The sequence below is a fragment of the Corvus moneduloides genome, chromosome 1 (assembly GCF_009650955.1).
Source record: "Corvus moneduloides isolate bCorMon1 chromosome 1, bCorMon1.pri, whole genome shotgun sequence".
In the NCBI taxonomy this organism is placed as follows: Eukaryota; Metazoa; Chordata; class Aves; order Passeriformes; family Corvidae; genus Corvus; species Corvus moneduloides.
The window spans coordinates 141,363,487-141,380,704 of record NC_045476.1 but is presented as its reverse complement, the minus strand read 5'-3'; the positions used below and the strand labels follow the sequence as shown (position 1 = coordinate 141,380,704).

The window sequence follows — 17,218 nt, the reverse complement described above, 5'->3', positions numbered from 1 at the left end:
AATATTTGTATGTGCCATGAAGGCAGAACAGTGATCTCAGAATTCTACATATTTGAACATAATTATTTAAATCTGTCTTCTTTCTAATCAGGAACTCACAGCACTTCCATTCTGCTTTAAACAAAAGTACTTGCTTTCTTGACACGATGCTATTTTATTTGGGTTTCTTTATACCTTTATCCTTGAAAGAATGATTTTTCAGTCTTTCTTTTGTAACCATCTTGAGATACTTATTTTCCTATAAGGACTCCACAAAATAAACTTCTATGGAAAAATGACTTAATTCTTAGAAGAATATAACTATTAGGACATAACATCTACACACTAACAACTAATAACTATACAAGATACTTAAAAACAAGCCTACTGAAAATATACAGAAGCATGTTGACATATATTTTATGGCGAGGAAAAAATTATTTACCTTTAAACTAAACGCACACGCTATGTATGTAACAAAATCTTCTTCTTGAGATGGAAGAGGTAAAAGGACAGATACAAACTGCTGAGCCTATAATCGAGAAGTTACATTGAAACAGTTCACCTGGCATATGTGACAACTGTAATAAATGCTTAAGTGTGAATAAGCTTTTCCACAAAAAGATCAATATTTAATGTGCAATCATTTTGAATGTGTAAATTATTTTAAGTGACTATTAAGCAGACTGAAAGTACAATGAATCCTAAGGAAAAGAAACAGGTGAACACAAAATTTAAGCACACAAAACAGAATATTATATAGAACTTGCCTCAATAGTCTGACAAGAAAAAAAAAAAAGAACAGAAGAAAAAAGAAAATTAGTGTTAATGTAAAAACAGATTTAATATTACTAAGTTTTTATACATCCAAATCTGGAAAAACACTTACTTTGAAGAACACAAGCCAATAAATCCCTGTGCCCAAGGTGATGATAAAGAAAACGTTGGCAAGGTCTCCAGCATAGAACAGTAAGAACTTGAAAACCGTCTGCAATTAGAAAAACAGCTGTAGACATCTGTAAAGCTAATTAAGTAATGCATATGCTCATAATGCATTCATATAAAATGTTATGCAGCTCACATAGGAAACTCTAGTACTGAAAAGTAGCCCTGAACAAAAGTTTTCCACTCTAGTTATATATTTATTGTATATTGACTAGCTGAAACTCCTACATGCTGGTCTTTGTTCAAAGAAGAATTAATCTGAAAACTAAGTCCACTCAACTGATCAGAATAGCTCTGTAATACCTTTTTTTTTAGAGCAGCATTTCCTGAATGACAATACCAGCATCAAAAAGAATGCAAAAACCTACTTTCTCAAGTGAGCCTAACTCTGGGGCACAGTTCTATGCAGCTAGGCTAGAAATTATTTCAGTTACCTTATGAAGATGAATAGTTATAATCACAGGGAACAACAGCAAAGGTATCCTTAAAGAGAGGAAGAGATATCCCATCTCAGTTTGCCAGCTGTTCATACCTGCAAGTCAATTATGGAGCTTCCTGTCCGCCTCTTCCAGCCTGCAGTCTTGAGAAGGGACCATAACACTGCCAGTCCACCCAACACACCCAATGCAATCTGAAAATAACAAAAAATTACTTGCAGATATTTTTAAAAAAACACAAAATAGAAGTAAATCATTATATTAACAAATTAAATGGAATTACAACTTACATCAGTCTGAATCTGAGCCTCTGACTGATTCATCTCGTAGCTGACTGCGAAAGAAACCTGAATATTAAAGTACAAAAAGTAAACACGCATAGAACTCTGAAGTGCTACAACCATTACAGACAGTGATAGCTGTCACAGTTTCAGTTGGTGGGAATTCCCATCTAGGGCTACTATACAAGTACCACATACATCTTTTTTTACTGCATATGACCTGGTGTGCTCTGGTGCCAGCTTAGTACTGGCATATGCTATGCTACTCTTACTGCAGATTTTACCAGCAGCAATGCTGGGGATGGGTGCCTGCCATCTGCAAGTTACCAGCTATACCTATTTGGAATTCTTTCAAATGTGCATGATTTTTTTCCTCCTGAAAGGAGACACTGAATGTTTGATACTTTCCCTTTCATCAGTGATTAAAGGCAACCTTGATGTAATTACACCAATGTGCAAAATCATATGGTAAACTTGCATAGCTCAGATACTGGGGTTTTTTCAGCTTGAATGAAATAAAAATTGTCATGCAGCATCGAAATTGTTCCCTCTAGCTTAAATTTAACCCAAGACCTCTTTTGACTTTGGTCTGAAAAATTTGTACATGGAAGAGAAAATGTTTGGCTTGGTTTTGTAATATTCTGGCCTGAGTCTTTGTCACTACACAGCTAGATTTAACACAAATATGATAATAAATAGTATTTTTAATTAAGTTTAAAAGAACTATCAACCCTCCGTGCCCCCAAAACAATCCATCCTTCCCTACACCTTGTCTTCCCCAAACACTTGTTCCTGTCAGACCTCCTTCTATCACTGCACTTGGACTTAAGTCTAGATATCCTCAGTTACTAGAAGCTCAGTGTTTACAGAAACTGGTAACAAAATTCAGTGTCTCTCTTTAGTTGCATAAAATTTGTTAAATGCAACAAGACATCCAAAATTGACAATACCCAAATAGATCTCACATAGATGTAAGGATGAAATCATATGACAGAAAGCTGAGGAACTGAAAACAATTGTTCCTACCATCACTATTTGAATGAATTACTTTGTAGATACAGCGCTGTTTCAGTGGTTAAACAAAGATATCACTTAAGCATGCAAAAACTGTCTTGATTTTTCTACTTTCTAATTCTCTTGCTTTCATGCAACTAATATGGAACTCAAGGAATGCTTCTAGCACCACAAATTTCTTCTAGCTAGATATCTCTTTGTACTGGAAGTCTGAACTGTTGAAGGTTGACAAGCAGAAAATGCTAATATTCTTTTTTTTTTAATAGGTGAATGATTATTCTACCATCCTAAGATCAACATTTTTACTTTTTAAAGCAGTGTGATCTAACACACAAACAAGGCAGAAGAATGGGACATCTGAGCTGCTGCCCATGAAGGCAGGCGAAAGGGCAAGTAGGAAATGCCCCTTCTCCATCTGCTACAGCAGAATTTGGTGGTTTTCAGTACAGAAAGACAAAACACTACAGGATGTTTTAAATACATTACCAATATTTTAACCTAAACTACAGGTGACCTGAAATGTTTGTGTCATAACAACCTCCCCTTAATGCATTGTTTAAATAAAAATAATAATTCCTTGCATAAATTGTTTGCAGTGTTTTATAGAGTCCTTTATCTGTTATTTTCCTATTACTGTGTGTATAATTTTATTTGAACTGTGGCCTAATTTAGCATTATAAAACCAACTTCAAATTCTAAGTATTTTAAGTTAAAAAAGACTGAAGAAAAATTGAAAAGAGAATTCTTTTAACTGATTTGTCTTAAAAGGTGTTAGTGAAAACTTGTAACTTCAAAACTGATCAGAATGAGAAACTGCTTATTAGATTTTTATAACCCACTGCCAAAAACCAGAATTTCAACAGAACTAAAAGTATAATTAAGGTAGCACAAAGATCTCACCATGACACTCTGGGTTTCAGGGTTTTGGATAAGCACATCTGTGTAAGCAACAGTAACTAGAGGAGGGTAGATAGTTCCTCTCTGTGTATGGGATACCAGACGAATACTGCAGAAATAGAGAGTATGATTTTTAATACAAAAAAATGGATGAGTGCTTGGAAAGCAATCATTGAAACTTGTAAGAAAATACTAAATGAACAGAACAGCCTGATCAATAAAATGTGAATTTCTAACCCAATGACATGGCACTTCACATTTTAAAAGCAACTGGAGTGTACAAAGGCATGTACACAAATATATAAAAAGAAAAACATGGGAAGGGTTGTTTACTTGTAAGAAAATACCTGAATCAATCTTTACCTGTCTGCATCTCACAGGAGGACATCACAAAAAGAAGGAGAAAAGAAGTTTCTTCCAAAATATATTCCAGCTGAGATGAGCAATTAGTATTGACTCTAACAGGTAGTCTCACAATTTCAGTTAAATGACTACAAGCCTACTCTGGATTGTATAACAGAATAAGCAACAGGTTGTAAAAATACTGCAAAAAATAATATGGAGTATGAAATAACGCCCTTGTATAGTCAGCAACACACACATTGAAAAAGAATGAACAGAGGAGTTTTTAGGCCTTTCCAGACAACACCTGCTTCTATGAGGTGACTGAACACCTGCTAAATTGCATTATGCAAACACGGTCTGATCCTTGTACCTGGAAGGGAATCATGGTGATTTTAACTCCCACAAGTCAATGTTGTTTTCTTTCACTCATCAGAACAACCTATGGAAATTCATGCTATTTCAAAATATGCAATGGAAAAAGCAGCATATATTACATATTAGACATATTAGAAAATACATAATAAAACCACTTTAAGACAATAAAATGCAGACTGTGCAACACTGGCTTTATTTCCTATGTACCATATATTATATGAGTTAATCACCTTATTGTTATTTTGCTAGCAATCCGAATTACCCTTGGTGGTTTTCCCAAGTCATTCTCTTTTCCACTAAGTGTATCCACCAAAAAAAATCGCCGAGTCAAAAGCCAGTTGTTCATATTACTGCCTATGAAAAAACATAACAGTTTCGCACACATTATTCAACACACAAAAAGAATGAAATGTGTTAGAAACAACACATATGATTGTATAACACATGGTAACTACTTAGGATATAAAATTGTTTATTTTCAATTTATACAAATGCATAATGAAATAAGATTATTCTACTTGTGCATATTACTGATTGGAACAGTGTATGCAACCAAAGCTTGCACTTAAACTATCAGAACTTGCCCTGCCCACAAAATACTAAATTTTTTAAATGGAAACAAGTTATGGCGTGTTGTGGTATCTTTAAAAACAACATAGTAACAGTAATTAATATAGATTATTTCTACTTGAAGTTTTCAGCTTGTTTAATTTCAGACATGTTACTAGCATCATCTTACCTTGATTAACAAACTTTTCATTGTATTGAAGATTCAAATTTAAAACTGGCACGGCCCAAAGATGTCGTTGTCCATTACCACCATTATATTCAAGGAACAGGTCATAAAAGACTGGATTAGCAAAATCCAATAAAATCTTAGAAACTGAAATTTTGCACTACAGGAAAAAATGTGAAAATAAAAAGATCACTTTAACTGTTTAATTATTTTGTCAAGCTGTGGATTCCTTCCCTACAAAATTATTGTGGAATCTGTCCCACTTCTTCACAAAAGAGACTATCACAGAATCATCAAGGTCCCACATAAGCCTCCTTTTCTCCAGGCTAAATACTCTCAGCTCCCTCACAGGACTTTGCTCCAGACCCTTCACCAGCTCCGCTGCCCTTCTCTCCATGCTCCAGCACCTCAATGTCCTTTTTCAGTGAGGGGCCCAGAACTGGACACAGCACTTGAGGTGTGGCCTCACCAGTGCCCAGTACAGGGGAACAATCACTGCCCTGGTCCAGCTGCACAATCCCTTGTACAGGCCAGGATGCCATTGGCCTTCTTGGCCACCTGGGCACATGCTGGCTCATGTTTGACCAGCTGGCTGTCAACCAGCAACCTCAGTTCTTCTTCTGCTGGGCAGCTTCCCAGCCACTCTTCCTCAAGTCTGAGCACTGCGGGTTGTTGTGACCCAAGTGCAGGACCTGGCACTAGGCCTTGTTGAACCTCATGCAACTGGCCTTGGCCCATCAATCCTGCCTGTCCAGATCCCTCTGCAGAGCCTTCCTGCCCTCCAGCACATCAACATCCCATCCAACCTGGTGTCATCTGCAAACTTGCTGAGGGGTGCCCTTGATCCCCTTGTCGAGGTCATTCATAAAGATGTAAAACAGGACCAGACTCACTACCGAGCCCTGGGAAACACCACCAGTGACCAGCTGCCAACTGGATTTAGTTCCATTCACCACTCTCTGGGCCTGACATCCAGTCATTTTTTCATCCAGTGAAGAGTGCACCTGTCAAAGCCACGAGCAGCCAGTTTCTTGAGAATGCTGCGGGAAACGGTGTCAAAACACTTTAGTGAAGTACTGATAGACAAGGCATTCCAGCTATCTGCAAACAATTACAAAGTACTAATGATTTTATGCAAACTTCTCGGAAATGGTTGCAATTAACTGGAATGACTAATGTGGAGAATGAAGCTCTTAACATTTTTCAAGAGATTTGGAAAAAATATCCTAGTGAACCTCACAGACATAAAATTTGAAACAGTGTAAACATTAAAGTCAAGAAACATAAATGCTGAAGTCATGGAGTACTGAATCTGGTTCTGGGCCCACCAGTACAGGAGAGAAAATAAGCTACTTGATACAGTCCAGCACAGGCCACTATGGTGAGGAAGGGACTGAAGCATCTCTGCTATGAAGAAAAGCTGAGACTCTTTTACCTGGAGATAAGAAGGCTCAGGGGGATCCTATCAATGTGTACAAATATTGTGCAAGGGAGGGTGTACAAGACAGAGCCAGGCTCTTTTCAACAGCACCCAGTGACAAGACCAGAGGCAATGGGCATAAACTGAAACAGGAGGCTCCCTCTGAGCATCAGAAGACAGAGGTTTTCACTGTCACAGTGACCAAGCACTAACACAGGCTGTCCAGGGTGGCTGTGGAGTCTCTCTCCCTGGAGATAAAGACCTATGTGGATATGGTCCTAGGCAACCTGCTCTATATGGCCCTGCTTGAGCAGGGCTGTGGACAAGACAGCCTCCTGAGGTCCCCGACTACCTCAACCATTCTATGATTGTGTGAAGAAATTACATGTGAAAGTAGGTAACTTTTTGCATATGTGAACAACCATGCATGTTTAAATACTCATATAATTTGTCAACCATGTTTTCTCCAAAGCCATATGGAAAAAAAAAAGTAATGTATACAATGGATGAAAATAATTATACTAAAAAATACTCAGTAAGTTATTGATGTATCTATTCAAACCCAACCATATTAACTGCTATTAATACTGAATAACAGGTAATAACAGACTCAAGACCAAATAATCAAGATTTTAAAAAGAAAAAAAACCCCATACTTGACTAGTTCAGTGATCCTAAATAGAACATGTTTTCATTCTGTCTGAAATACTGAAATATGGATTAAACAACATTAAACAATATGGAAGAATAAAAATATTTAACAAAGATTTGTCAATGTTGTTTGGTAAACACTTTAAATTTCCCAGACTAAGCTTTGACAGCCTTCCAAGACTTTCACACCACCTAAATAGCATCCAGAGTTTATATATTTTTGCACTTCAACACATAATGTGGGGAATGGTTTTCAATGTTAGATGGTAATTAATAAACAATATTCATATAGAGGTATGAGATGCTGTGCACACATATGGAGTTTTATAAAGATGCTTCTTTCTCCACTCCCTTGCCAAAGAGAGTACCACCTTCCCATTCAACACATTAAGTGACAAAAATTGAAACTTTATCACTGGCAGAACCATTTCTGCAGCTGACATGATTTAGTGTTCTATCCCCTCTTCCTTTCCTGGTGTTTAGTAAAGTAGGAAAACCCCAATGGTTTTTTTCATAGTTAAGACAGCTAAAGAATCTCTTTCCTCTGATGAGTCACCTATTCTATTAAAACACATTTTCAATCTCTTTACTGAATTCACTAAAATCAGGGCATACAATAAAAAGTAAATGGGAACAATATAGAGGCACCACATGACTGGATTTGCCTTCTTTCCCTATGAAAACTGACCAAAGATGGTGGTAGGAAAATTAGGAGATATGATACAAAGCATATGGCTGTCATTATTTAGGCACTGTGTTCTTCAACTGCTAAGTCAGCGACCTCACAAATACAAATGCCAGTTTAACTTATTGTGATTATGCTATGTAGTAAACAAGTTTTGTGATATAGTTAAATAATTTAAAAAACCCCACACTTACTTTACTCAATTTCACAAGAAGGAACTCCATGTTGCAGCTTATGCCTAAACTCCAAACGTTCTTCAATATGCACTGAATAACTAATGACATATAAGGCAGCTTAATTCAAAATAGCATTTTATATATTACTTACACTTTGTTGGTAAGTTGTTCCAAAAGCAAAAGCTGCATTCAATTTAGTTTGGGTATCAGGACAAAGCTGAATAAAACATGGTTATAATTAGGTTAATTCAAAGGTCTCATTTTCTCATGCAAAAAATATTTACAGGCACCTCAAGCACTTACGCATTCAGAGTTCTCACAAAAGATATTTTGTTCTATTTTTTAATAAGAGAAGGATTGATTTTGGAGTAAATACAGTTATTTATTTCACTAATATTGATGTTCTTAAAACGCTGGTTTAGTTTATTCATACTTGCATAGCATTTTTCAGTTCCATCGCAGAAATCTGTGGACAGCAGCATCCAACCAGGCAAGAACAATCTTTCTGTGGACTGAATATTAAATGCACTGTGCTGCCTCAAGCTCAATCAGTGGCTTCTGCTAAATTCAAGAATCCCATAAGAAAAGAAGTCCACATTCACACAGCCCTGTTTCTCTTAAGCTGGCATTCTCAGAGGATCAAAGTTATAGCAAATAACAGATTTTTTTTTCTTTTTTTAATACAACATTTATACTTTCAGCAAAGAACAGCAGATTCAGCTGAATCTGGAAAAAAATGGGCCAAAGTCTAATTAAAGGAGTATGGCATTTCGTGGAGGGCACAGCCATTTTCCCAAAATGAAAATCAAGTCTAAATTTTCATAAAACACAATTCTATTAGTGTGAAACTGAAATTCTGGGAATTGCTACAATTATGCATTGAGACCACTTTAGCACTGTAATGTCTTATCATCATGCACAACCTACTACATTAAAAGAGGCTTTGAATGGGAAAGCTATTCCTTTCCCATTTGCTCTGGATAGCTGTTAAAAGCTTTGCCCTAGAAAATGTGCCCCAATAAACCTAAACTTCTATGTCAATATATAATTTTCTAGGCATAGTAACTATCTTAGTAACCTGTTCTGTCAGACACTACTTTTCCTTAAAACTGGAGATGCAGATGCAAGATGGCTCATCCTGAGGCAACAACAAAATAAATCCTGAATGTCAGCTGCTCTTCTGTAGACACTGGAGTGTCTGAAGTGACGTGCTCCAATAGAAAAGAGACGGACAATTCCCAACTGTTCTTGCTAGTGTTCCTATTGTTGTCTGCCTAGAGAAGTACTGAGTGCCTAGATCACCACTGGACTGCTAAACAAATTCTATTCTGCAACATGTTGCAGCTGCCAATTGTTCTCTCTGATAGACTAATTACTATTGCACTTTCTAATTGCTGCTAACTTGCATTTTTCACCACCTAACTATGCAGCATGGTACTGCTGAAGTAGAATGTCCGTGTCCCTGAAATCTAAGGGCGTAGTGTCCAAGGGTACTTCTACCCAGTAGTCCCCCTTCCTATGTAAAGTCTCCCACCAAGTATTTATAACTTTCTGTTATTAAAAAGACAGGCACATGTTGGTCAAAGTGCACATTTTATATTTAAAAACAAAAGAAATAAGAAAGCAAAAAATTCCAAGACGACACAAAGAAAATAGTGTAGATCAGCTTTCCTACCTGCCTTGACAGTGACATAACCACTGATTTGGTTGTCACCCCCATGACGTGTGCAAATAGGTGACAGCATCTAATAGGGACATACTCATAGAATCATCTATAAACACGTGGACAAAGAGCTAAAGAATACACTTTTCTCAACAAGAAAAATAGGTTTAATAAGAAACTACCCACGTGAGCAACTATGCTGAATGGAAGACAGAGATAGTTGGTTCTAAATTACTAACACTGTTTTTCAGAGCTTTCCAATATGCCAGATTTATGCTGGTCCAAAGGATGAAGGCAGTGTTGATGAATTTATACTTTTGATTTTGTAGAGATCATTGTGAGCGAGAATAAAGGGCTATTTTCCCTAACCTAGCTCTACAGTTATGAACTGTCATTAGTGTAGTAACCAAACTCTTGGCCTTTGCCTTAATTGGGCTAAAGACACTCAGAACGTTGTGTTATCAAGAAAAGATAATTAAAATCAAACATACCTGTAAGATGCCTCCTTCCAAACTTTGCCACTTTAGAAAGTTTCCTGCAGCATCAAATGAGGCTGCAATAAATTGCAGCTTTACATCCTGATGATGAAAAAAAGATTAAGAACAATGAAACTGCCCTGAAGTGGACATTCACATTTTAGAGACTGCTCTCCAACTGTTTGACGTTTCCTAAAACTTCCAGCACAATCCTTCATTTTTTCCCCCCTTCTGATTTTGTTTTTAATCTTGGGTTTTGTAGTTTACTTTTTTAAAAAAACCATACCATTCTTCTGCAGCTTTACTGGTGAATGGAAAAAGTTCCAGAGGAACTTCGACACAGGTGGACATGCCCTAAACTAATTCAAAATCTATGCAGATTTCTGATGTATACTATGCTGGAATATTGAGGGCTTCCAGGACCTTCAGTGTTAGGAGGAATAACAAGTATTTTAGTAATTAAAACAACTGCTGCATTGCAACATTGTTCAATTTAAAACACAGCCTTGTAGAATATGGCTGAAAAAGGCTATCATTTTATTTCTGAGACAGGAAGAAAACTCTAGATAAATTGGCAGTACAACTGACAAACAGGTTATCACTAATACTACTTTCTGGGATTACCTGAACTTGAATAACCTATTCCAGCTACTCTATTTTTACAGTGAATTTGGAAAAATAAATCACTTTACTGTTTATTTACTCTCCGATTTCTTCATAAAACTGTGCCAGTTAACAAGCTACTTAAGCAGTCCGTTCCTCCCAGGGATGGATATCTGGCTTTGATAACATTAAAATTATTTCGTCACCTCTTTTTTTTTTCTCTAATTGACTGCAGTAAGAGGTTCTAATACACTGACTCCACCTCTGATACAATCAGCTTGTAGAGATTTGTAACAGAAATATTACAAGTGGTATAAATCAAATAGGGAGAGAAAAGTGTGTGTGAGCAATAGAAAGGGTTAAACACCACAAAATGGTGATGAAGAACACTGTTCCCAGCTACAGAGACGATAAATGGGTTGTGATAAAACCTGGCATAGACAACTTGTCAGCAAAAGACCCTGCACTTTGGCACACCAGAAGGGTGGCAGCAAAGATACAGCATGTCACATTTACCCCTCTTTTTCACATTAGTTCACCACAAAATCTGACAAAAGGATGGACATATTTCAAACATAGAAAAAAGACAAAGACAACTTTGCCTCAGATTTATGAAGAGGGAAGTAAACAAGACTCTGAAACAAAAGACAATGTCAAAACAACTATGAATTCCTAAGGTGTCTAAAAGGTTTGTCTAATTACAAATTTACCACTGCCAATCCAGATCCTTGGGGACACACCGAACAGTTAAAAGATGGCATCCTGTGCTCCTTGTGCCCTGGTCAGACCACTCAGGCAAGCACACCTTGGCCTTATGAGAATGTGGCTATGAGAGTGTAAGCAAAGGAAGTGACTAGACATTATTTTACGTAAATAACACCTTCCTCTTCCATAAGATCTCATACTGAGTTTTGTTACATTCACTGCCTAAAATTTACCTTCAGTAGAGTCACATCTATAATAAATCTAAACCTTTTTATGTGATTATGTCCTCTTCCTAACGTATGCTTCCCTATGTCTACTACCCAACACCTACCTTATCTGTTCCCTTAAAACTGAAGGCTGTAGGAAAATGATTTTTCTCAAGCACTTGGGATGCTAATCCAGGCTGGTCACCATAATACAGCCATGGAAGATTATGTCTCCTGAAAAGAATAACAATGTTTTCTCTAAAGAAACATAATCTTTTTCATCAAATAACATTTAGAATAATAATTTCCATACAAAGCTATTAAAGACCAAAACTTATGGAAAAGGCAACTTACCAGTAGGGTATTGAATGAACGATGCCTACTCTGGCTGTACTGACAAAAATATACTGAAACAAACCACAGGCATCAGTACTTGAAGAACTCAATGAGTTCATATTCATCACACACATATTTCCAAGAGCTTGGCATGCTGTTAGATTAGAGTACAACTGCAGTGGAGAAACACAAGAACACAGAAAAAAGTATTTAATCACCTCTCCTTTTTGTGAGGCAGCCAGAAAATTAATGTTATTTTTAAGAAGCCACTCCTAAACCCTTGTTTTCACTTGAAAGTAATTTCATTTTGTCAACACCTAATATTTTCTCCCAGGTATTCAGGTACCATATTTTTATAGATCTGCAGATGGCAGCATGAAATCAATATTCTCACTTTTTCAGCTTATTTTAGTTGCATCAGCTGGATGGTAAAAAGTGACAGAAATGTCAAAATCTGCACTTAGAAAACAAGGTAAAAATCAAAATGTTTAATACCATTTAGGCTGTATGGCAAAGATGACTCCAGCAAAGACCTCAGACTGACAACTACAGATGCATGTAGTCTAAGTATTTTCTCTTCAGTTTTATGTTCAATTTTGTTAAACACAGCAGTGCCAAGTGATATGCAGAGGTGACACCTGGCATCTGTGTGCAGTGGCCATTGCACTGGTATTAACTTGCCACCTCCTTACCCCCATTTGTGTGGGTCAGACCAGCAGCTGCTCATCACATTGAGGCAGCACCTCTGAATTGCTGAGCAGGGTGAGGCAGACAAACAGGATAAACTGATGTCAGTGGTAAAGAATGGGACCAGTGGGGGAATACATCTCAGAGCTGTGTTTATGAGATGGTGATGGGAGCAGCCACAAAGGTGATCTGGGAAAATTCTGAACAGAAGTCTGCTGAAACACTGACTGAGAGGACACCTGCCAGCCTGTGAACATGGCCTGGGAGTCTGAAACATCCTTGAGAAGTGCAGCTGGGCACTCGAACTTCAGAGACCTTCTGAGATACCATCAATAAGCACAAACTCAAGGAATAGTAACGGCAACCTATCATCTGGAAAGATGAAAAAGAGTCTAGAACAGGCTTAGGGTTTAGAAGGGGGAAAACATTCCAAAGGAGTAGACATAGGCAAGTGCTGTTGTTTGTTGTACATGAAAGAGTAGAAAAAGAGTCTGGAAAAAACAAAATGTAGCCTGAGAGAATTTAAAACATTGTCATCTATTGGCTGCTCCAGGTGGTGCTGTCCTACACCACCTTATGTCTCTCTGATATAAAAATTACTTTTTACCCAAAATGGGGAATGAATCCGTCCCTGTCTCTCTCTCTCAATCTCTACACACAGAGAAGGTCCCCTACACAAATTTTTCTATGAGCTCTCCTAGGCCAGTTATCAGACTGTGGCTAGGGATGCCTGACTGACTCCAGATTCTGCAATGTTGATCATCTTTGAAGTGAAACTTCATCTGTCATCAGTTTTGAGGCCCCACTGCTGGCAGTGTAGTACCTGCACTGATACTATTGGAATAATATACACGCATAGGGGTAATTCATCATAAGCACATTTGCTGCTTTCCTAGTGATCATTCTGCAGCAACCTGTAATATTGAAATGTATGTCTGCTGCTACTATTGACTGCTGCTACCACTGCAGTACATACACACTTGCTTTACTAATCATAACTATACTCACTTTACCAGGAATAATTTGTAATAATTTCTAATAAAGAAATGCAGGAAATAAAGACTCCATGTGCTTGTGTACTACAGAATCCTGCAAATCTATATTGTGATCTTTAGAGATGTCTAGGCCAAGTAACCCTTTGGGTTGTGACCCACAGGGACAAAATGTAGAACCTGAGAAGTATAAAATCTGATTTCAAGAGAGCAGTACAGAAGGAAAATGAGCATGTGTGATAACAGAGTTGGTAAAAGGGAGGCAGAGGCACATGCCCTTCACAAGTGTCTGTGATTCTGTTGCTGCAGCCACTCTTTCACCCATGGTTACTGTCACCCAGAGCAACATAATGGTACGTAACACTTGCATAACATAAAGCAAAGCTAAAAAGGGTGGTTCTGTGGTTATGAATAACTGAAAATCAACTAAGAGGTAAAGAGCAGGTGCCAATAAATACTGAATATATAAGAAATTAATTTTCAGAGTGACCCCTTTATATCCACATATATGGATAGTAGGTCACATGCTACTGAATATTGAAGGATTTTTTCTTTAACACCATTCATCTTGTGAAAATTCCAACCCTGTAGACTTGCAGTAACATTGACTAGCCCTCAATATTTCTAAGCACTCTATATATATAATTATTTCTTTTCTATTCTCACCTCAAAATAAAATTATTTAAAACTAAGCAAGGTAACTTCCAAAAATAAAAGTGACATGCTTTTATAGAATACCATTCTGTATAAAAAAGCAAACTGCAAACATTAATGAAACTCACCCAACAGGCAAAGGCTGAGGACTGCAGGTTTTTCAGAAACCATGCTGATGTCAGTGTTATACCCTGTAAATAAGGAACTTTTTCACTGTCTTTGTTCACAACAACTCATCCATAAGGTAACAGTCTGGAAAACTGTGTCTGCTAGAAGATGCTACTTATTTTTTTCTAAGAGCTTTCTGTCCTTCGTAAATATCTCAGTCTAACAGTATCAGTTCAAAACGCAATCAAAATGCAATGATTTCTTTCACTTCACTAAATTAGACAAAGTATACAGAACAAGAGCTGAAATATTTAAGCTTTGAACATGGATTCTGTGACACAGAAGTCTTCTTTACTGCACAAGGGAAGTACTAACAATTTCAAGGGTAAGAAGTAGACTTGATGGTAAATCTAATTCAGGACCAAATTTGCCAAATTAATTATTCCACAACCTCCTTTCTACAACTACTCGCATTCGAACTACACATAGCATTCATACATACTGTAAGCAAATGAAAAGACATATTTTCAATAAAATGTTACTTAGAAGATGGCATTTTCAGGGAGCAAAACAATGTTTGATATCAGAAAAACTGAAGACTGCTCTTTACTTTCTTTCAAGCAGTAGCTTTTAACATTAATTCATTTGAGATCAAAGTACATTTCTTAGCCACATGGCATTTCCTGAATTCAGAACTACTTGGCAAATGGTCCTAACTTTGAGCAGATTTCATAACTAATGAAAGTTCATTAGATAAAACAATGAAAACCCCTTCGTTCTTCTCAATAGAACATATTTTCATTCATTAGCTAATTCAAGGAGTTCAGCAATTTCATACACAATCTCATTTTCTTCTATAAGCTCTAAGATCAAGCAGTAAGCTCAACCCTTATATCTTTTTTCAAATATTTTACACAAATACAAATTTTATAGTAAAAAAGTCCAGAGGCACTCATGGACTCTTCAGTATATTTTTGTGATACAAGGGTATGCTTCAAATGCACACAGTTAATACAAAAGGCCACACGCTACTTGTTTTGATACTAAAGTAATGTAAATTACTTCCCTTTTTCAGTTTCCAAGAGGGCATGAATTTTTAGAAGTTAATTCCATTAGAACAATGCTTGCTTGGTGTCCATACCTACACTCCATCTTGATGCAAATGACCTTACAATCACCGTGATCAGACAAAAAGTTCCACCTTTGTTTTCCAAGAATGGGAATTTGAAATACATACTGAAAGTAAGTAATGAGAAAGCTTAGAAGTGTTTTACAATAAATGCACTTACTAGCTGTGCAAAACGAACAGTTGCAACTCCCTTTGGGGGTAAGCCTTCACGAGCCAAAAAACACAATCCCCCGGTCTGAAAGAAATAAAAGAATAAAAAAATACTGATATGATATTGATACACTTGTAAAAATCACTTTGCTTTTTCTGAACTTTCTTCTACTTACTTCTGAACATTCTTCTACTTACTAAAATGTTTGGGCTGTTGCAGTCACAAGACTTGCTTACTTGGATGAATGTCTTTTCACATCTTACACACCTATGGATCACAAACATGAAGAATGCACTTAAAACATAGCTAAGTATGAGATTTAGTACTCAGTGAAAGTTGATTACATAGTATGCCTGGGAACAGTGTCAGCAACTTCACTAGTTTGAACTGAAATTCAAAAGTTATTATTGATTTGTTTCTACTATCAGTGAAGTAGAAAATAAATCAAATAATTAATTATCAAAATAAGGATTCTGTTCTGCTTCCAATCCAAAGCATGCTTTTTAGTCACACAAAAGCAAGACAAAAAACCAAGCTGCTGGCCTTATAAGGACTTCAGTCAGCACAAAACACGGTGGGTTTGATATGGGTTGAGAATTTCCAATTCCCTGCCTTCAAAACTGTCATCCCAAAGATACAGTCTGTTCCTCAGCAATATTCCATTTGAATGGTAGCATGACACGTTCAAATTTATCATCACAAAAGGCAAAGAGCACCCACCTACTTCCTGATGCATCTGAGGCAGAGAATGACTGCTCACTTCCATTACAATGTAAGCACAATGCTTCATTAAGCAAAATGCCATTGATGCTTCTTTCCACTAAGTAGAAAAGAAAAGCAACTGTGATAAAATTGCCTGATGCAAAGTGTCACACAGGTTAAGATAAGTGAAAAAATTCAGCATCTGTGCAGATCTAAAATAAATTCAAAGAGTTTATTTTGAAAAAATCAAGAGCAAAACTTGCAAATAACATCCACTATGAAATGCACATTCATGTATGTATGTGTGCACTGCTTGTAGCTGTGCACATGCAGTTTAGTTTTAATGAGTAATGCAACATTTCCTGTCTAGTTTGGCTGTTCCTCTGTTATTTATTCTGAGTCAAATTTCAAACAAAGGCCTCACTGCAAAGCAAAAATTCAAAACAACAAGTTTGCAAATTACTGGGGAAAAAAAACTAAATTTCATCTGAAATGATTCACGGAAATGTCACAATTTCCAAGTTTCAAAATGGCATCTTCCACCAACTGTATAATCCGGCAAGAGATTTCAAATCTAATTATTAAAAAAAAAAATCCAAATCAAAGAGAATCAAAAAAATACAATACTAATGTTCTTCCTGCATGTCAAATTATGGATTCAGCTTTGCTCTCAGTATTTTACCATAAAGGCCCAGAAAACATTTTGTAACTCTCATAAAGTTTAAGGTAGAAGACTGGTATTCACTGTTTTCCAGATTCCTAGGAAAATTAAAAATTATTGATCTGGAAAACAGTGATTCTCCAATATACCCTGTTGGAAATGTAACCAAAGTGGACATTTATAATACTTATTCAGAGAATTATA

At 36.7% G+C, this 17,218-nt stretch overlaps 1 protein-coding gene across 3 annotated transcripts in view; it reads right to left on the bottom strand.

The window, feature by feature from the left end:
• TMEM67 (transmembrane protein 67) overlaps positions 1-17,218 on the bottom strand; it is a 34,039-nt gene that overhangs the window by 10,920 nt on the left and 5,901 nt on the right. For 2 of the 3 annotated variants that reach the window (XM_032129338.1, XM_032129325.1), the window contains exons 4-19: positions 16,372-16,471; positions 15,849-15,918; positions 15,661-15,735; positions 14,392-14,454; positions 11,949-12,103; positions 11,720-11,828; positions 10,096-10,182; positions 8,093-8,158; positions 5,013-5,169; positions 4,504-4,627; positions 3,557-3,662; positions 1,652-1,708; positions 1,457-1,555; positions 869-967; positions 750-758; positions 425-511 (exon numbers count right to left, since the gene is read on the bottom strand). In XM_032129338.1, coding sequence (XP_031985229.1) covers positions 425-511; positions 750-758; positions 869-967; positions 1,457-1,555; positions 1,652-1,708; positions 3,557-3,662; positions 4,504-4,627; positions 5,013-5,169; positions 8,093-8,158; positions 10,096-10,182; positions 11,720-11,828; positions 11,949-12,103; positions 14,392-14,454; positions 15,661-15,735; positions 15,849-15,918; positions 16,372-16,471 — 1,463 coding nt within the window. The remainder of the gene's footprint in view (positions 1-424; positions 512-749; positions 759-868; positions 968-1,456; positions 1,556-1,651; positions 1,709-3,556; positions 3,663-4,503; positions 4,628-5,012; positions 5,170-8,092; positions 8,159-10,095; positions 10,183-11,719; positions 11,829-11,948; positions 12,104-14,391; positions 14,455-15,660; positions 15,736-15,848; positions 15,919-16,371; positions 16,472-17,218) is intronic. The other variant, XM_032129329.1, reaches the window with a different exon arrangement.